Below are 21531 nucleotides of genomic sequence, written 5' to 3'. Positions count from 1 at the left end.
AAATGTTAAAGATAAAGTTGACATTATTTTAATAAATAAACATTATATTCTTAAATAAATATATTTGTAGTAAGGGTAAATTACATTTTTGGTCCTCAAACTATGAGACATGTGACACTTTAGTTCTCAAACTTTAATTTATACGAATTTTCGGTTAGAGCTTATAAAATTATTGTAATCAAGTTCTATAAAATGATTTAGTTGATTAAAAATTAATATATTACTAATGTAGAGGTGATGTAACAAAATTGTGATTGATGGGCACTAATAAGTAAGATGTTATATCACTTCTTTATCACTTATCCGTCAATATTTAATAAACTAAAATAGGTTGTGAATCTTAATTGCAATAATTTTGAAAGTTCGAATAATTATTATAGCAAGTTAATTATAGTTTAAAGACCAAGGTGTCATCCATAGTGTGAAAACCAAAACGTAGAATTTACCCTTTTAATTGTACTTAACATTATTTATTATTTTTAATATTTCATTTTAAATCGTGTCATTGTTTATTTAATGGGAAACTAACGATAGTCAACTTAAGGAGATAAAATTATATATTTTGAAGGTTTTTTTTATGAGATATAGCTAGCACGCTACCCGTTTCATTCTATAACAAAATAAATTTAGCTACATAGATTGAGACAGCCATGGCCTCGGGAGGGAAAACAAATAAAAAGAAATAAAGAAAGTAAATAGGAAACTGGAATACATACGACCCCTAGCACAGACTAGATATACTCGTCGAGGCAATGTGAGGTAACAACACGCGCGTCCCCTGGCTCAACAAAGGGCGGCCCACTCCTTTGCCAATGCCTCAGCACGATGAGCAGCAGAGAGAACGTCAAAGGGTTGGTTCCGTAAAATAGCATTATTTCTGACATCCCAAGTTGTCCACCAAAGGGCCGCGACAAGGCTCTGGGCCTTAAACCTGTCCGTCGGTGTCCCCTTCCCCCGCAGCTTCTCCCATATGGTATATATAAACTTTCTCGAGCAAAGTAAGGGCATGGAGCTCTCGAGGGGACGAAATGAAGAGGTACTTGGAAACCATACATTTCGTCAGAAGATGGTTTACTACCTCCACCTCAACTCCACACAAAACACAAATGTTATATTTTGAAGGTTTAAAAATATATATTAATTTAATAATTAAATTTTGTAGAGATAAATTCATAATTTCAAAATTTTGAAAGAAATACATATAAAATTATTATTTTTATTTATATATTCCTTGAATTGGCACTTTCTTGCTTTACAAGTCACTCGAAGAACTGTTTTCCGAGTAATTTTGTATTCCTGTCTAATTTGATTAAATCTTTTTGGAGATATTCGTTTCAACATAAAGTTATTGAAAATAATTTTGGGACTTTAGTTTCATGTAAAAGCAAACATCAAGAATTTTGGGACTTTAGTTTCATGTAAAAGCAAACATCAAGGGATATATCATCATTATCATTACACTGTTGATGGGTCAAAAGGTAATATTGGAAAGGCCCAGGGTGCGCGATAACACCGCCAGAGGTAATACTGACGATTTTGATAGTTATATTTAGTCACCGTCCAACGAAAGTTGATGAATATGAATAGATAATAATAATAATAATACATATGAAAACGATAGTTTAAGCTTGTCGTAGCTTGCTCATGCATCACTTAATTAATTAACTTCAAAACATATTTTAATATCAAATGGAAGGCAATAATAAAATACTCAATAAGACAGTGATTATGTGTAAGAATGAATAAAGGAATGAATGAATAGTTCTTTTGTCATCTGGAATAATGTTTATTATATTATATTAATTAATAATTGGGCTACGCAATCTAAGCCTCAAGTGGAGCAGTTTTTAACGCAGGTGTAAACCGTTGGTTCATTCCCTCTGGCGGGCACGTGCGGGCGCGTGCTCGGCCGCTGCCGCAGCGCTCCGCCACACGCCGACACGCGCACTCGCCTCGTGCGAGCACTAACCCCGAGATTCAACTGTGCTTCACTGGTAGAGGCGCAGGTGCGTAGAGCATTCGCGAGGGAATAGTGAACCCACCGCATTACGTACGTCCCCCGACGCACGCACGATATATATATGGGAAAACTTCAAAAATCCCCCCTGTGGTTTTGTGGTTTCTCATTTGACCCTTCTATGATTTAAAATATATCAATTTGCTCTCCTGTGGTTTCTTTTTTCTCTTTTTCTTATCAATTTCATTATTTTTTTTCTTAAATCAGTAATAAAGTTAAAATTAAAGGGTACTATAGTGAATATTTGATAAATTTAGATGGATATCTGAAATTTTTTTGTATATAATTTAATGAAATATTAACGAAAAAGTTACCGAAAAGATAAAAATGAAACCATAAGGGGGCAATTTGATACATTTTAAACTACAGGGGCAAACTAAGAAACTACGAAACCACATGAGGTTTTTGAAGTTTTTCCCATATATATATATATATATATATATATATATATATATATATATATATATATATATATATATATATATATATATATATATATAATAGTACGTTATTTATTTTTATTTATTAAAATAATAAATTATCCATGCGTGCGTCGCCCGCAGGAGAATGATCCACGTAACTCAAAAGTTTTTCAAAAATATTAATTATTATTATTATTATTACTACTATTTGGCTCTTCTGTTCCAATCAAATGGCTTATTTTATATTTTCCACTGGGCCTGGAGTGCTATATATATTAATTACTTTGTTTTGCTAGTCGGTAATTAATATTAATATATGTTGACAATATATTCAATTGTACATGTTGCATAAATATATGTACATGTTAAAATATTAATAATATTTAGAAAAATAGGAGTATTATTATTTTTATATTTTGTTGATGTACTAAATTATGATCGAATTGTATATGCAGTTGGAGTTGGCATATAAATTTGTCAATATATCAGTTTTTATATTAAGTACTTGTAGCAATATATAATTGGTTTTTATATTTATAATTCTAGATCAAAGTGTCAAAAAATCGAAAGTATTCGAACTCTCTATCTTTCGACAGCATAGTTACTCATACGTTATATAATATATATATATATATATTATATATATATATATAATATATAGAGTGAGGCTACTATATACTGCTATCGTGCACGGAGCCTTCTGTTCTTTCAGCTCGTTTTCGATGTGCGGACTTTCGAATCGTCGATCGCTCGTTAAAAATTTTGATCTAGAGTATTTTGGAGTACCTAGAAAATAAATTTTGATTTTACGATATCATTTGTCTAGTGATCGAATGCGGCTCAAAATCAATAAATTTCAAAGTTCCGTATTGAGCCGTTTACAAGTTTAACGGATATAGAAATATCCACAATTACATGAAATTTGATAGAAAAATTCTTTATATACTATGCAAAAACAGAATCAATATCTTGATTTAAAATTTTATATGTCATATTATTACATTTTGTAAGATTTTTATTTTCAACGTTGATGTTTGAGCCCTTCGTTCACTAGGCAAATAATATCGTAAATCATAAATTTTATTTCCTAGATACTTCAAAATACTCTTAGTCAAATTTAACGGAGCCGATCGACGATTTCGAAAGTCGCTAAACATCGAAACGAGCTGGAAAGCCACGGAAGGACTCCGTGCTTCCGATAGCCCATAGTAGTCTCACTCTACCTATATATATATATATATATATATTATTATATAACACCAGAATTATATATTATGTAGAGCTAATATTACTCTTATTAAATATAAATTTTTTTATACCATAAATTTTTTACAATTTTACTCATAAAATATAGTAATTAAACTAATATATATATATATATATATATAGAGAGAGAGAGGGGAGAGAGAGTTGGCCTAAAATTTTTTTAACTATCTTTTTCCGTAGTAAACGAGCCGCTGTTTACTACCGATTTGTTTTTCGATGATTAAGAAGCTTCAAATTGACGATCGACTCCCGTTAAATATGATCTAAACCATTTAAACTACTAAAATCAAATTTCACACACTTTCGTTCTTTTATCCATCAAGCTCTTGTTTGGGTGCGGGGTTAAGGGGTGGAATACCTTTAACCTCATTTTATCCCCAAACATTCCCAAAAAATGGGTGGGGTTAGCTACCCCACCTTAATTAAATTATCCGGAGTTAACAACCTCACCTAACCCACCAAACTCTCAACCAACACTTATTTTTATTCATAATAACCCACTATCTTTTTTATCACACATACTCCACCAATCATTTATCCTTCTTATCAATCATTATCTTTTTACCACCTACTCAACAAATTACTATTTTTGCATTAATTCTAGACTAACTCTAACCCCCAACCAAAACACAAAAAAACTTTAACCCCACTTTAACCCTGAACTTTTAACGTCGATCCCTGGAATAAGTTATTTTTCCTTAACCCGAACCAAACGGAGGCCCAAGTGGACAGAAAAATGAAGGTATGAAAATCGAATACTCTTAAAAATAATGATAGAGTCTTGTAATCAGATCAAGAGATAAACTTGTTTTAAAATAGTTTAAAGAATTTTCTTAAACAAAAATCAATTGATTAGGATAATCTTTACGCACGATTAAAACAAGAAACGACCTCTTATCGACATTAAAATACAAAATTTTGAAAACCCTTGATCTATTAGATTAAAAATGAATGTCGAAAAGATTGTAAATTTGATTTCTAAATACTTCAAGTTGTTATTAGATCATGTTCAACGGAAGCCGATCGTCATTTGTAAGTTCTATCATCGAAAATTAAATCGGATTAAAACGCTGTTTACTACCGATATATTCTAGCTCAACTCTCTCTCTCTCTTCTCTCTTCTCTCTCTTCTCTGCTCTCTCTCTCTCTCTATATATATATATATATATATATATATATATATATATTATATATATATGCAATTTAATAAACTCGTCCCGATTGTTAAGTACTTAGTGCTCTGTTTTTCGACGCAAATATTTTCGTGGGGAGTCTTCGAAAATGGCTGTAGCATCGCTCTTCATGTATATCACAGCAGTACAAATGTGCGGTAGAGAAGAAGGGAATCAAGGACACGTAGTGGAATGAGAAAGCAAAAAGGTGACGGAAAAAAAACAAAAACGGCGGCTAAAAGCGGGAGCAACGGAATTTGACCTCAAGATAATGGGGGAGGTCAACGGCCGATCTTACATCAACAGGGGCCGATGACTAACACGTGGGGGCGTGAAAACGGCGGTATGAGGTGGGGCATGGGTGGGGGACGTGAAGCATGCCTTTTTGGCCCCCATAAATTCTCTCTATAAATGCGCCATTAATGAATAGTGTGCAGTTCAAGGCAATTAAGCAGAAGATTGTATTGGGAGAGAAGAGATGAACATGGCTTCTTCATCTTCGTCTCCGTCACCGATGTCGTCGCCGTCGTCGCTTGATGATAGAAATTTAAGGATCCTTAAGTGGGTGAAGCTGCTACTGAGCGTAGTGTTTGTGGGATGGATAATGATTTGGATCATGGCGCCCACAAACACATATAGAAACATCTGGTCTCCCAAGCTTGCCTCGGACACCGACTCTACATACTTCGGAAAACAAGGTGTTGTGTCAAGTGTTATCGTATTTATTATTGTTGTATTATTGTATCAAGTGTTCTCTCTTTTTAATCAGTATCATCTAATTTTTTTTGTTGATGCAGGGACGAATATCTTGATCTGCACATTCCCCATTCTCTTCATTTTCGTTCTCGGGTGCATTTATTTGCACATGGAGAAGGGAAGTGAGAACACAGAGAAGAGGTATATATAATTTGTTGCAATTAGAAGTGTACGTATTACGTACCCTGGATATGAGACAGAAACCAAAGTAGCATGCATGTTTCACTATATAAATCTACATAATGTTTTCTTTTTAAAATCTTTTAAGGAGTGGATTGAATACACGCCTCGTGGCTTGGAAGAGGCCGGTGTTAGTGAAAGGGCCGCTCGGAATAGTCTCTGGCATTGAATTAGCTTTCATTGTCATGTTTCTGGCACTTCTGATTTGGTGCTTCGCCACTTACTTAAAAGGCAGCTTCGCGCGCCTTCGCCCTACTGCTCAAGAGAAACTGTAAGGAATCACTCTATACATTTCACCAGATTTTTGTCTATATAGCGCGCTTTCAAGTAACTCTCTACCTTCCAAAATAAAAAAAAATAGCAGTTTCCACTAAATGGCCGTTTGGCTACAGTACTGTAGTTGTAAATACATGTACACTCAAAGCATGTGGTTAATTTGTTTGGTGCGGTTGAAGCTAACTGCTGTAGTTGCAATTGTACAAAAAGTCCAAATGATAAGGTTGAAACTACATTCAAATTGATTGCAGTTCTAACTGCAGTCGTAACAATAATAATTAAATAAATAAATAGCTATATCAATAAATAAAACATAATAAATATATACTAGTATATAGATTCATAAACAAATTAGAATTTTTGTAAATAAATGAATACTAGTCAAAGTTTGTGTGTAAAAAAGTTAGGTTTTTTTTTCTAAAATTAGTTTCATTTGAAATATAACTACAATAATTGCATCTTTACATAACCAAACAAACCGTGTACATTTATAACTGTTGTATTTTTAATTACATGTGTTATTAACTATACTGTATTTATAATTACTTTCAACCAAATTGGCCTAAGTGTTGCTTAATAATACTTGACTATTATTCCATCACTGTACGTATGTAACTGAAAGTGACCATATTTTGATGGGAGTTGGCGTCATGATAAATTATAGGGAAAACTTCAAATACCCCCCTTATGGTTTACTTTTTTTTTTCACTTTAATACCATATAGTTTAAAGTGTATCAAATTAGTACCCAGTAGTTTTGCACTTTTTCACTTTAGTACCCTATAGTTTAAAGTGTATCAAGTTAGTACCATGTGGTTTCGCATTTTATTATTTTAGTATCTTGTGGTTTCGTACTTTAACACTTTAGTATCCTGTGGTTTAAAAACCACAGGTTACTAACTTGATACAAAAATAAAACTATAGGGTACTAATTTGATACAAAAATAAAACCACAGAGTACTAAATTAAAATGAACTACAAGGTACTAAATTAAAATGAACCACACATACGTAAACAAACAATCTCTTCTTTTTTTTTTACAGAGAGATAGGTAGCACGCTACCCGCTTCGTTTATTTCATTTTTGAAATAAACTTAACTAGAACTGTGAATCAACTAGGATTCGAACTTGGGTCTTGAATACCAACCATCAAGCCATTTGCCACTTGTTCTAGGGACCGTCGGTGTAAACAAGCAATCTCTAACTATTGAAAAATAACGCTTTCCTTATATTGTTTCTGCGGTTAATAAAAAAGAAACCTCACCTATTTTGCCCAGCAAAAAAAATGAAAATGTTCACTCGAGAGGAACTGCACATGTTGCAGGTGGCAAGAAAAGTTGGACAGTGCGGCTCTTCGACTCGGTTTAATTGGAAACTTGTGCTGTGCGTTCCTCTTCTTCCCTGTTAGCAGAGGCTCCTCAATTTTGCCTCTCATTGGGCTCACCTCAGAATCAAGCATCAAATATCACATATGGCTCGGGCACACCGTCATGGTTCTCTTCACCGCTCACGGCATCTGCTATGTCATATATTGGGCCGCTACCCACCAAATAGATGAAGTAAATATTCATTAAATTTTGCTCTCTCTTTGTTGTTGTTTGCACATAATTATCCTAACAAAGATTTAAGTAATCTAATTTTCATGGGATCACGCTTTATGTACGTGTTCAGATGCTGAAATGGGATAAAACTGGCGTGTCGAATGTGGCCGGAGAGATAGCTCTTCTATCAGGTTTGGCCTTGTGGACGACTACAATTCCGCGCATCCGGCGCAAGATGTTCGAGGTCTTCTTCTACACGCACCACCTCTACATCCTTTTCCTCTTCTTCTACCTCATGCACGTCGGCATCAGCTTCTTCTGCATGATTCTTCCCGGCGTTTACCTCTTCATGGTCGACCGCTACTTGAGGTTCTTGCAGTCGCGAACCAAAATCCGCCTGCTCTCCGCTCGGCTTTTGCCGTCCGAAGCTGTCGAGCTTAACTTCTCCAAAACCCCAGGTGAGAGGCGCGTACTTTACAATTCAAATCGATCTAATAAAAAACAGGCCACCAAGTGCACGTGCATGCTCGCAAACACATGAGTGGTCGTAAATTTGCTAATATAATTAATTGTTTAATTACTTGTAAGTTCATTTTCCATTTTGTGTTGTTTTTTTTTGTTCTTTTTGTATACATCTAGGATTTCGATACAAGCCGTTGAGCACGGTGTTCATCAACATCCCAAGTGTTTCATCACTCCAATGGCACCCGTACACTGTGAGCTCCAGCAGCAGCTTAGAACCCGAGAGGCTCAGTGTTATCATCAAGAAAGAAGGAAGCTGGACGCAGAAGCTATACAACATTCTCTCTTCCTCTCTTCCCGACGGCCACCTAGATGTCTCGGTAGAAGGGCCCTACAGTCCTACTAGCATGGAATTCTTAAGGTTCGCAAGATTAACACAAAAATTTGTAGTTTGATCATGATAAGAACTTAAACAACTTCTGTTGTAGTTTTGTAATGTTAGCTTGATTTTTTTGCAGGTACGAGTCACTAGTGATGGTGAGCGGAGGCAGTGGAATCACGCCTTTTATCTCAATCATTCGAGAGTTCATATCCCGCAGCAATGCCCTCAACATCCCCACTCCAAACATTCTCCTTATTTGCGCCTTCAAGACCTCCGCCGACCTGACGATGCTCGACCTCCTCCTCCCCATATCCGGCAACTCCTCTGACCTCTCCCGCTTGCAGCTGCGCATTGAGGCCTTTGTCACCAGAGAAAAAGCTCCAGTCGGCAACACCGAAAATCTAATTCGAACTGTTTGGTTCAAACCTCGTCCGTCTGACTCGCCCATTGCTCCTGTGCTCGGCCAAAACAGTTGGCTTTGTTTGGCAGCTATAGTGTCGTCCTCTTTCGTTGCGTATCTTGTGCTTATCGGCATCCTTCAGCGGTATTATATATACCCGATTGACCATAACACGAACAGCGTATATTCCTATGCCTCGAGGTCTGTTTTGAACTTGTTGTTCCTCTGCTTCTGCATAGCTGCTGCAGCGAGTGCAGCATTTGTGTGGAATAAGAGAGGGAACTCAAAGGAAGCGCGGCAGATTCAAAATATGGATGCACCGACCCCGATGGTTTCGCCTAGTTCATGGTTTTATAATGCGGATCGAGAGCTAGAAAGTGCCCCAAAGGACTCCCTGGTTAAAACAACCAATGTGCATTTTGGCCAAAGGCCCGAACTCAAGAGTAAGAATCTTTTCTTTTCCTGCACGGTGCTACTCCCAAAGCGATAATTATTATTGACAAAACAAATACAATGAATACAGCCAATTCATAAGGCTTTCCTAAGTAAACGAATATCTACGACACACATACATGCATATTTGAGAAAATTTATAAAGATGCGAGGACAGGGATCGTCTAATGAGAGGTTAATTGCTTATATTAAGGTCTAATTAGTAGAACTGTCTTTGATTTGTGCAGGGATGCTTTTGGAGATTGAGGACCCAAATGTTGGAGTGATGTCTAGTGGCCCCAGTGGGATGCGCCACGAAGTTGCGAGTATATGCTCATCCGGTTTAGCGGATAACCTCCACTTTGAATCCATTAGCTTTACCTGGTGAATTGCGCGAAGTTGTGCAAATTTGTTTACGTGTGTGTGCTCGCATGTGTTTGATCGATGTTTGAGATAACTGGTACTGTTTTCTGCGTGTAATAAAGAAATGTAAAACTGGATTGTATATAATAAAAAGTTTGCGAATGGTAAATCCTGAATGAAATGAAGTTGAGCAAACAACATTAGATCAAGTGCTATTTTCATCCATGCAGATTATTTATTCCACAGAGCAACCCACAACACATAAATTCATGAAAAATTTTAAGAGATGAAACAATGAAAATGTTTACATGCTCTGGCTATGAAGCATAGATGAAAAGCTAATTCTTCTTTAGCTTACATATCTTTCAAGATCGCAAGGCGAATACATGGTATGAATCAATCTTTTCTAGATTGGCAATCACCAGTTTCAGTTGCAATCTTATATGCCCTTCTCAGCAACATATCCGTGTAGCGATCGTACGCGTCTTTTCTCATCTCCATATGCATCTCCACCTATCAGAATATCAAAGAAATGTCGAGTGATAGGTCAACTGTTAATTGCAAAAATTGCTACATTACATAATTCACTTACTAAGACTTAGTCCTGTTGATCATGGGGGTCCCTTGTTGGTAATGTTTTCTTGTGTGACATTAAATTGCAATAAATTTTATCAGTAAAGTTTGTTAATATAACATATATAAAGGTTTCGTATGATTTGCATTCGACAACCTGGCAGCCATTACAAATATAATTAATTATCATCAAAAAAAAGCCTTAGAGGTAAGTGAACTATCCAATGTGCTCATGAATATATATGATCTCGATCGGAGCTCAACAATAACTAAAACTTCCTCTTAAGACTAATAAATTTTGTTCCTGACGGACCATATCTAACACAATTGGTTTAGTACCTGGCGATTACCATCTGAGGTTCTAAATTTAATATTTAATTACTTCATATTTCAACATGAGTTTTTTTTTTTTTTTGAGAAAAAAATAGCACGTTATTCGTTTCATTTATTAGGTATATGAACTTAACAACATAAAGTGAGGCAGCAAGGGCCTCGAGGAGGCAAAGAAAATGAAGAGTACAAGGTCAAAAAGGAAGCAGAGAGATAGCAGAAAGGAAAAATTACAAATGATGATGATGTTCTGTGATCTTACGAAAAACGTCCCACTCCTTCGCCAGCTCCGCCAATGAGATGGGAGCAGAGATAGCGTTAAAAGAAAAGTTTCGAAAAATAGTGTTATTTCTATTTTGCCCCACCTACATGGCCACCACCAAATAGGAACATGAGTTTATTTTCAAAAAAATAAACGAAATGAATAATTTGCTATTATTATTTCTCAGGAAAAAAAAAATATTTCTGTGTACATTTTATTTAAAAGTTAGCACACGTCACGGCACAATCTATAATAATTAACTCTACATGTAGCTGTTATAATTTACTGCCATGATAACGTACCTATTTATAGCTTTAAAACTTATTCAAGATTCGACATTTTTGGATCTGATTCGAAGCGAAATGTTTACCGCAAAGAAAATATACTGAGTGCAGTTTCGATGAACAAGCATATCAAAGCTATCCCTACCCCCCAACGCCATTTAGATCGATCGTCAATAAAAATTGTACCTTAACCATCTCTAAATGCAAACTACCAATTAATCCTGGTGTTATATATTATAGGGTGTGTGACGCAATTTGGGACCCAAAAAATTCAAGTCATTTGTAGCGAACTTAAGACATCTATTAATGTCAGAAGAAGATAAATTAAGAGTCAAAGGAGCAATAATTAGCTGGGGCAGAACACAGGAAACAGCACGTTACCTCTCTTTGCTGCTTTTGGGGATCATTCTCATGATCTCTTCTATCCTCCTCAGCGGTGTCACGAAGCTCCTTAATTGAATTACTGTTCTTATCCATGTTGTTATTGGGTGTTTCCATGGGGTTATACGCACTGTATTTGTGGTGAAACCGAGGGATTCTGTGGCCAATTGCTTTCGATGCTTACTAAGAAACAAGTGATGCGATGGAATTGGTCTATTGCCACGTTGATGGATATGATTAGGCTTGAAAAAATTTTAAAATACTACTTGGTGTCCAACCAATCAAAATAATTTTTTTGAATTTATTTGTCCCATTATGATTATAAAAAAATATTTTTATAAAAATGTTAAATAATATTAATCTATGCACTTTAAGTTTTGTGTATTTAAGGATTCAATTAATTTTTCACTTAAGTATTAACAACGATAATGTGGCAAGATGGCTTTAGCCTTAAACATTTAAATTCCTAGATGAAGAGGATCCCCTGTATGAATGTTATTTTATAGTTTCTCTTGAATTTTGGTGTTTAATTATATGCTTGAAGGGATTTGAATGTGCTTAAAAGTGCGCTATCTCAGCATGCAATTTATTTATTAGAATAAAATAATATTTACCAGAAGAATCTATTTGAAATGGATCTAAAGTATAGCATTAACATTATTTAAATGTTTACCTAGAAAAAAAATTGAGACATGGGGAGATGTGCCGTACTAATGAGAAATGATAAGATTAGTTATATGATGGGTTTATTTATATACTGTTTTGGCTAGATTTTTTTTTTTAATTTTAAGAAAGAGATATTAAGCTATCTGTTTTATTTGTTAAAAAAAAAAAAAAAAACTAAGATANCACTGTATATATCATAAAAGGTTAATTAATAAAATAAAATAAAATGAGTCTTTCAGCTCCTAACAGATCCTGAATTTTCGGGGATATCAGGATCCCACAGATTTTCTGTGAGATCCTCTTCTAATTTTTTTTTTTTTAAAAAAAAAAAAAAAAACTAAGATACATAAATGAGACATGGGAACTCCAAACCGCTGTTCTGGCTAGGTTAATTCTGACAATCGGTGAGCTTATCTGGGAAATATTATACTTAATTTTTACGGAGCCCAATCTAAATTGGGTTTGGGCTGGGTTGATTTGAACGAGTCTTGGTCGACAAAAATGCGTGTCCGTGATTCAGGGGACCACGAGATACGGCATCGTCGCAACTCGCAAACACCATATTTTCCTCTGTAAAAGTGTAAACAAACTACTTTTCCCTCCTTTTTATCTCCCTCTCTCTCTCTCCCTCTCTCTCTCTCTCTCTATCTCTCTCTTCGACTGCTCCTACTTTCCTCTCTCCGAGTCTCCGCGCAATTATTATCCCTGTGCCCTAATGGGGACGATCCGAACCAAGCGAACACTCCAGGTAACTCCGCTCCTCCCTAAACCCTAATTCCCCGTGAATTAATTCGCCCTAATCTCTCCCGCACGCAGGTATGGAAGATCGTAGCCCTGTGGACCGTCGCCGCGGCGGCGCTCTCCTCGGCGGCGGCGGCGAAGAGGAGGGCGGCGGGCGGAGAGCGCGCGGCGGCGGGGAGCTGCGCGCGGGCGCACGCGGCGAGCGTGGAGGACTTCGGCGCGGTGGGCGACGGGGCGACCTCCAACACGGCGGCGTTCGCGGCCGCGGTGGCGCACCTCGCGCGCTTCGAATCGGACGGCGGGGCGATGCTCGTCGTGCCCCCCGGCCGCTGGCTCACGGGGCCCTTCAACATCACCTGCAGCCACTTCACCCTCTTCCTCCACCGCCACGCCGTCATACTCGCCTCCCAGGTGCTCTCTCTCACCGCGCGCCTCCTCGCTCTTATATATCCTCAGCAAGTAAAGTATATCAGTATATATAATAATGACAAATAAATTTTCACTAAAATTATTTCAAAATTTTAAGAATATGATAAGATTTAAATTTTTTTAAAAAATTTTACTCACAAATATTATATTAAACAACTTATTCACTTTTGGGATTTAACAAATTCACCCTTCGGATTTGACAAATTCACGGAATGCCGGGTGGGTGGTCCGGAGTTAGTGGTTGTTCGAGTTAATTCGAGCGCGTTGAGTGGCGACATGCTATTCGTTCGCGAAGGATTTTACTGTCACGAGGACGAGGCGATCCACACTTTAATTTTTTTGTTTGACGCATTAAGATTGTGAAACCGACGTGTGGTTCCACACGGTGTTTTTTTTTTTAAATTTATTTTTCCTGCGCTCACAAATCCATCTTGAGTAGACAATTTCTACGTACGAGTGAGGCGCATTTTTATCTGGATTTTAGATTAGAAGTTTAAATAAAATTAATCTCTTGTTTTTATATATGACAAAGTGATAGGATCGAGTAATACTTTAGTTGTCCTACGCTATTTATTCTGATTGAAAGGGCACATGTTTGGTCCCATCTTGACGCGGCATTTTAAATAAAACGTCACTATAATTAAAAAACGGGGGGCCCAGTTAGGTGATCATTATTGGATAGTGCACATTTTTCCATCGGTTAGTTTGAAAATTGAAGCTATATGGTGGATCTAGTCCATGTCCCCTCTAGTTAGCAGCTTCTCTATGGACTAAATTTGCTAGCTTAAATTTGTTGTGTACATGATACATCCGGTGTGTTTCTCTCGTGTAAAATTGGTGATTGTCCAATGTTCTAATCCAAACCTAAAATGTTCCATTGGGTTTCAAATCAGCGAACAACATCGTATTTGAAAGTTAAATCCCACATTGAAGCTGAGGAGTTTTTTTTGGAATCGTAGTGTGATATTTTAGGTTGGAAGCAAAGTGGGTTATCGGATCCGTTAACACCCTTTCTTAAAGTTGCTTCTAAAGCTTCATCCACTTAATTGGTGAGATAGGGCTTCTTACTTTGTGGATTTTGAAGGTTGAATTCGTAACTTTGAGAAAGTCATAAGTGTTGATGCTTGTTCCAACATTGAAGTCACGAGATTATCCGAACTCCCACTAACAACTGAGTGGAGATCAACTGAAGTTGAGTTCTAGAAACTCACAAATTCCTCACTTGTTGACTTTCTATTTTCAGACAGTTTTTTTTAGTCGATTCAACTTGTCTAGTTTAGTTCTGAAATATAGTGGGCCGGGCGGGGACGAGGCCTTATGGCTTGGTTTGACGAGAAAACAACATGGTCCCGGTCTAGGCCTTGGGCCGGGCTTGGGCCTTGTCAATTGGGCCCTTCCCAGCCCACTTAGCAGTTTTCACAAAAGTCATTCTCCTTTTTATTTTTTTTATTTTAAAAAAATAAAAGAAAGAAAAAGAAATCAAGAAATTTAACATGGCAACAAGGAAGTTGGCTCACATGGTTTGATGCTGCAGAATATTAGCGAATGGCCTGCAATTGATCCATTGCCTTCTTATGGTAGAGGAAGAGACTTACCCGGTCCAAGGTACAGCAACTTCATCATGGGATCTAATCTCACTGATGTAATCATCACAGGTGCATCAAACTAAGCCCCAATTAAGTGCCATATTCTTTACTTTATCCAGTTATTTATACTAATTCCGCATACATTTAGTTGCCGCTGCTCTTAGTCGAACATTAGATCCCTAGATTTCTTTTCGTTGCTTCGTATTTCAGGGGACAACGGAACTATCGACGGACAGGGAAAGTTTTGGTGGGATAAGTTCCACAAGAAAGAACTGGATCACACTCGAGGGCACCTGCTAGAAATTATGTACTCAGACCATGTCCTCATATCCAACCTCACATTCGTCGACTCTCCGTTCTGGACCATTCATCCGGTCTACAGCAGGTCTAACCGTTTTCTTATAGAAAATAAGCGCGTGCCAATTTTGTAGATCGTGAGCTAAAGAAAGAACTTGTTTATTACCGACAACGAACTTTAAGAACTATGATGATAAAATTGAAATTAATTTGGGTTCAGATTTAATGCAGTTGCTTTAGGATAGGAACTATATATATATATATATATATATATGCTGACATAGTAATTGGGACAACGCAGCAATGTGATTATCTCGGGCGTTACCATTCTTGCCCCAACTGATTCCCCAAACACTGATGGAATCGATCCCGGTACTTCTTAATCTCAAGCTTATTCCTAAATCTATAAATTGCGCAGTAATTTAGTTTCGATATAATACAACTTCTGTACGTCGTTATCCCAGATTCGTGCTCCTACGTCCGAATCGAGGACTGCTACATTGTCTCTGGCGACGACTGCATCGCCGTAAAGAGCGGCTGGGACGAGTACGGCATCGCCTTCAACATGCCGAGCCAGCACATTGTGATCAAGAGGCTCACATGCGTCTCCCCGACGAGCTCGCTCATTGCTCTAGGCAGCGAGATGTCCGGCGGAATCCGCGACGTCCGCGCTGAAGACGTCACCGCAATCAACACCGAATCCGGCGTCCGGATCAAGACCAGCGTGGGGCGCGGGGGATTCGTCAGGGACGTATTCGTCCGGGGAATGACACTGCACACCATGAAGTGGGTCTTCTTCATGACGGGCGGCTACGGACAACACCCTGACGATAAATACAATCCGGACGCGCTGCCGGTGATTGAGGACATCCATTACAGCAACGCGGTCGCGGAGAACGTGAGCATGGTGGCAAGTTTGGACGGGATTCGGGGCGATCCTTTTACGGGGATTTGTATATCGAACGTCACGGCGGGGGTGACGGAGTTGAAGAAGAAGAAGGTGCAGTGGAACTGCACGGATGTGGAGGGCGTGTGGAGCGACGTGGCACCGCGGCCGTGCATGTCGCTGCGCGACAAGGGGACATACGAGGCGCCGTGCAAGTTCCCTGAGGAGAGGCTGCCGATAGAGTCCGTTGAGATCAATCCATGCTCGTTTTAGAAGAGCGAAGCTTTGAAGTTGGATTTGAGTTCGTGTTGGTGTTTCTTTTCCTTTACTTCTATGATTTTATATATATACTAGTTATAGTGCACGTATAAGGTCGAACTGTTGGTAGAAGTAAAATTTGAACCGTTGGGCGTTGGTACGTACAAGTGTGCGTTTTTATGCTTGTTGATAATTAATTATGGAATTCAAATAGCTCCCTCCAAAGGTTTTAAGTTTTTAAACATTTCAAATTAATCAGTTATTGTACACACTATTATTAGTCCTATCATTTTTGCTCTGACCAAACTAGTAAAATCTTAAACTTAAACCTGGCTCATGTGAGTTAAAAACAAATCCAAATTAATGTAAAGCTTCTTGTGTAGAGAAATTGGTTGTTTTATTATACTTTTTCACATATGAAATTTGTACTTCTTTAGATAAATGGTTGTCTTTAATTTTTCTCCCGAAATGCTATGTTCAGACTATTTCAAAATTATTTTTTGTTTGATTAAATGAGTAGATAATATAATATCAGATATGATCTTAAATCCTTTATGGCATTTATTTTTGAGAAAAGACAGCACGCTATCTGCTTCATTCATTGAAAAAATGAATTAGACTACAGGGGTGAGGCATCCAGGGCCTCGATAGAGGGGCGTAACTAAAAAAAAAAAAAATCACGCAATGGTAGGGCGTCTAGAAGTTTGTGTACATAGCTCCCAGGATTTCAGCAGCTCCTTCAACCTGTACGCCACGAGGGGGTCTAGTTGGATGTTTCGAAAAATCAGATCATTTCTTGCCTTCCAAATAATCCACCAGCACGCAACCAATTCAGGGAGGCTATGCCTAGTATTCTGCACTCCTTTCTTAACCATCCACCTATCCCAAATATGAAGTACATCGTCTCCCAGCTCCGTCGCTTGAATACCCTCTACACCCATCACTATGATAAACTTAGTGAAGACACATTGAGCGAGCAGATGGTTCACAGTCTCGTCGTATGACTTGCACAGCACGCATGTCGTATCACCAGTCCAACCTCTCTTCGCGAGGTTATCAGCTGTTAAGAACCTCTTCTTGAGGACTAGCCAACAAAACACTTTAATCTTAAGAGGTATACGTAGATTCCAAATTGTATTAGCACGTCCGTCCCTCATATCCCGGTCACTCAATATGGTATAGGCCGATTTGACCGAGAATATTCCGTTGGTCGACCATCTCCAACGTATAGTGTCCGGTCCTTGCGTTACATTGTATCCAGTAACCCTATCCTTGAGAACCGAGAGGTTTGCTCTGAACCCGGCCCTTATAATCAACTCATCATTCAACATCCCAGTCCAGTTACAGCCCTAGCGGTCAAAGCAATCCTTGACCATGCTAATTTGCGTTCTGTCAGCGCATAGATCTCCAGAAATGACAAGTGTAAGCTGGTTTCCCCACAGTCGGTCCAAAAATTAATAGAATTCCCATTACCCAGTGAATGTGAAATTCCCCATTGAAACAAGACACCGGTGTTAACAACTCTTTTCCAGTAGTATGAGTAGGGGCTGAAGCTTTTTTCCTCCCTCAAAGGTCTTCTTCTTCGGTAATACAGGGCTCGGATTATTTTGATCTACTATAACTGTGGTACAATGTGGAATCTCCACCACCATTTGATCAGAAATGCACGATTCATAATAGCTAAATTCAAAATGCCCAGCCCCCCTTATGTTTTACTCAAACAGACACTCTTCCAAGCCACCAAACATCCTTTGCTTAGAGAGTTGCTTTCACCGTTCCAAAAAAAGTCTCTGCATAAGGTTTCGATACGCTTGATCACCCAATTAGGTGCCTTATACACAGATAGGAAGTAAACATACTTTTAACCCACCGTACATAAGGAAGTTAGTAAAAAACTCAACAATTGATATTTGAATCGCCTTACTGTATATATGAATTTTATTTTTTAACAAAACTATTTACTTCCAATAAGTTTCACAATCACTGGTGGTCTCTAGCACAAGTAATGATTAAAAAAAAAGAAGCTAATACTTAAAATTTAAAATTTGAATTAATTACTTTATTTTTTTTAGAGATAGATAATATGGTATTCGCTTTATTTATATTATTTAGAAATAAATTTAACTGAAAATGTGAATCAATTAGAATTCGAATTCAAAATTTTAGATACCAACCACCAAGCCTTCCTTTGTCACTTACGCTGGAAACAATTTATAATGATTTTATATTTTTTTAATTAAATTTATAAAAAGTTTTACAGTGAAAATTTATCACCGTCACCGACAGTTCACGGGTGATGTTGTTAGCTCCGTGGCCCCACCAAAAATCTCCACCCAATCAGCTGCGTCGGAGCTGACTTGGCATGTTACGATTCTGCAGCGCAAAATGCCATGCGTACTTTTACTTTAATTTGAAATTTTTTTTATTTAAGTTTAAATATTGTATTAGATGGTGAAGTTAAAAGGGATTCAATTAGTTTGAACGAGAAGTTTCTCATTCAAATTTTGTTTCTTATAGGAGGTATGTATTTTACACTCTTAATTCAAAAATTAATACACTTTTTATAAAAACATCCAAACAAATTGACAACACGAATAAACTAATGTGGACCATAAAAAGTCTATAATTATAAAATTTACGTTATATATAAAGTGTGCAAATAACATTGCTCTTTTTTAAGACGCAGATCAATGATCAACCTTGATTTGGAGAGTGCATTAGGGCCCAAAATGCAAGCCATATTTCGAAAACTTAATGAATTTGCTAAATTTGCCATATACTTGAATCATGGAATGGGCGTGTGCTCCAACTTATAGAATCCACCTGTCTCTTATAAAATTCAATTATAATTGCATAAAAAAGATTTTTTTTTTTTAAAAAAAAAGATTGATCCCATGGGCATTATTAGATTGTGAGCTTAAATACTGCTTTATGCTAGTTAGGTACCGTATTAATATATTAGCAAACCAAGTCCCACCATTTACATAAATAACACACAAAGCACTCAAAAGATAAACAGAGAATAAAATACAAGCACAACTCAACGAAGATATAGAACATCAGATCACAATCCTGGCACACACTTATAACTTAAAAATCAATCAAGGGGCATATCTAAGTACCTAAGAATCCACTTAAGAGTGGGATCATTATGCCCTTATTTTAAGTCACTGATCATTTATATAAGCACGCGAGCTGGAGAAGTACAAAGCGCTTTCATTTATCTCCAAACAAGTAGCCAAGAGATGAGCAACCTCCGGGAACGGAGAGAACCTTAGTGGATGAACGACCCTAAACAGAAATTGAAGTTAGGTTTATCTGGCCCCGCTGTAAAGTATTGTACTGTTGAATGAACTGCCATTCGAGTAGTGATTTTAACACAAATATTCCGAAAGATCCATCCAACAGATTCTCAATCTCTATGCCGCGAGTAAAACATCAAATTTGAGTCTCTATTTATCAATCTTATACTATCATAATCTCATTTTTTGTTTACCAAACGTCCTATTAATAACGATTATTGCTGCAATTAGAAATAGAAGTGGAGTCAAATAGACACTGAAATTAGCTATTTATGTGTAAATAGAATGCGATAAGCTTACAGTAATGAAGTTTCCAGAGTTTTGGCCTTGGGCTCTTTGGTAGTTGTTGGAAATGGGCTTGGTTGGTGCAGTAGCTTCTTTTGCCGGTTTGTTCTTAGCATCCTCAATAAGCTGTGGCTTCTGAGGCTTGGTGGTGGGCTTGATTGAGCTTGGATTGTTCTCATCTTGTTCAAAGAGGTAACCAAGAGAACTTTGGCCACCCCCAGAGCTCCCACCTCTACTCATTTTGTTTCTTTTGGCAGTGGATAGTTATATGATACTCAATATATTTCCTAACCATGCTAAGAGAGTTAGCTATTTATCGTATCTCTCACACACACAAACAAGAGTTCGGATCACACGTCATGGTCATGTTCAATACTGGAGCTTGTCAGGCCAATTTGAGACTCTTTCAAGATGTTGATTTCTCAATATACTCCCAAACTGAAGAGGACAGCTTATTTGATTACACCATGACAGGGCATTCATTTCCCGTTTACATATCATATCACATCTACTGTTATCCCGCTATTTGTGACATGCACGTTGGAGACTATTTTGATGAAGTTCGCAACTTCTCACCAGAAGTAATAGAACGATTGATAGTTAATGGAAATGCTACTTCATTGTGCAATTTTTAACTATATAGAGAGTAGCTAGTTTACCAGGATTTTCAATTAAATTTACATGAAATGTGTCAACACTTCAAATAAGAAGCGCTCACAACCCATGCTATGCAGTGGATAAGCATATTTTTCAAGATAAAAGATTCCGTAGGATTCCAATCATGCGCGTATATATAACAACCCAAGTTCTACTTATAATGTCTTGCAGGTTTTAAATTATGATTCCAATAATAGTTGAAAATATCTGTCTGCTGATGAACATTACACACATTCTTTCCGTTCGAAGCAAGATTCAAATTCCGATCTTACCACCTAGTTTTCAAAATTATACTTTTTTTTTTTTTTGAGAAAAGATAGCATGATACCGCTTCATTCAACTAGGTAGTGAACTTAGCTACAAAAATTATACTTTTTTAATAACGGACTAATAATTATTGGTGTTATTATATTACCCCGTCGAAAGCATCACTAGTATCATTGTGTTCAAGGAAAAAACGGAGGAAGAATCCTACAGGTTGCACCTCACAGCAACCTACCACTAAGTACTGTTGCAATCACTTCCTTTCATAACAAAAGTTTGACACATAATTCCACCCAATTTCCTTTTTGAACACAAATCAAAACAAAAACAAAAACCCCACATTAATTTGGTGGTAGCATATATATCCAACGGGTGCCCTGTGGATCAACCAATTAAATTTGCTTCCCGTTGCTTTCGAAAGTTGCGCCGTTACATTTTAGCCTAGTACGCTTCGTATGGTATGGCCCCCTCTGTTACTTAGAACTTAAAAATGCGAGTAAGATGTTGGTGGATTACTTGAAAGGTCAGAAACGGCTTGATTTTTAGGAGAATCCAACCGAACCCAGGAATAGCTGTACGTACTCTCAAATTACTGCTGACGGAGTGGGATTTACTTCAATCATCTTGAATTTTTTTTTTTTTTTTTTTTTGGGGGGGGGGGG

The 21531-nt window shown here is 37.3% G+C and overlaps 3 protein-coding genes across 3 annotated transcripts; 2 read left to right on the top strand and 1 right to left on the bottom strand.

The window, feature by feature from the left end:
- On the top strand, window positions 5335–9844 carry LOC109707328 (ferric reduction oxidase 2). The gene is made up of 8 exons (XM_020228502.1): window positions 5335–5575; window positions 5675–5774; window positions 5902–6084; window positions 7413–7647; window positions 7760–8087; window positions 8269–8512; window positions 8610–9316; window positions 9554–9844. Exons 1-8 carry the CDS (start codon window positions 5356–5358, stop codon window positions 9691–9693), a joined length of 2157 nt encoding a protein of 718 aa, XP_020084091.1. The 5' UTR covers window positions 5335–5355; the 3' UTR covers window positions 9694–9844.
- Window positions 12767–16605, top strand: LOC109707895 (probable polygalacturonase). Its single transcript, XM_020229423.1, has 6 exons — window positions 12767–12912; window positions 12981–13316; window positions 14869–14989; window positions 15131–15305; window positions 15519–15589; window positions 15682–16605. The coding sequence occupies exons 1-6, from the start codon at window positions 12880–12882 to the stop codon at window positions 16374–16376; spliced, it is 1431 nt and encodes a 476-aa protein (XP_020085012.1). The 5' UTR covers window positions 12767–12879; the 3' UTR covers window positions 16377–16605.
- LOC109707125 (protein SPIRAL1-like 5) lies at window positions 19369–20239 on the bottom strand. Its single transcript, XM_020228220.1, has 2 exons — window positions 19964–20239; window positions 19369–19652 (listed from the first exon to the last, which is right to left on the bottom strand). The coding sequence occupies exons 1-2, from the start codon at window positions 20186–20188 to the stop codon at window positions 19578–19580; spliced, it is 300 nt and encodes a 99-aa protein (XP_020083809.1). The 5' UTR covers window positions 20189–20239; the 3' UTR covers window positions 19369–19577.

The sequence above is a fragment of the Ananas comosus genome, linkage group 3 (assembly GCF_001540865.1).
Source record: "Ananas comosus cultivar F153 linkage group 3, ASM154086v1, whole genome shotgun sequence".
In the NCBI taxonomy this organism is placed as follows: Eukaryota; Viridiplantae; Streptophyta; class Magnoliopsida; order Poales; family Bromeliaceae; genus Ananas; species Ananas comosus.
Note: the sequence above shows the minus strand (reverse complement) of the source record. Positions and strands in the feature narration are given on the sequence as shown.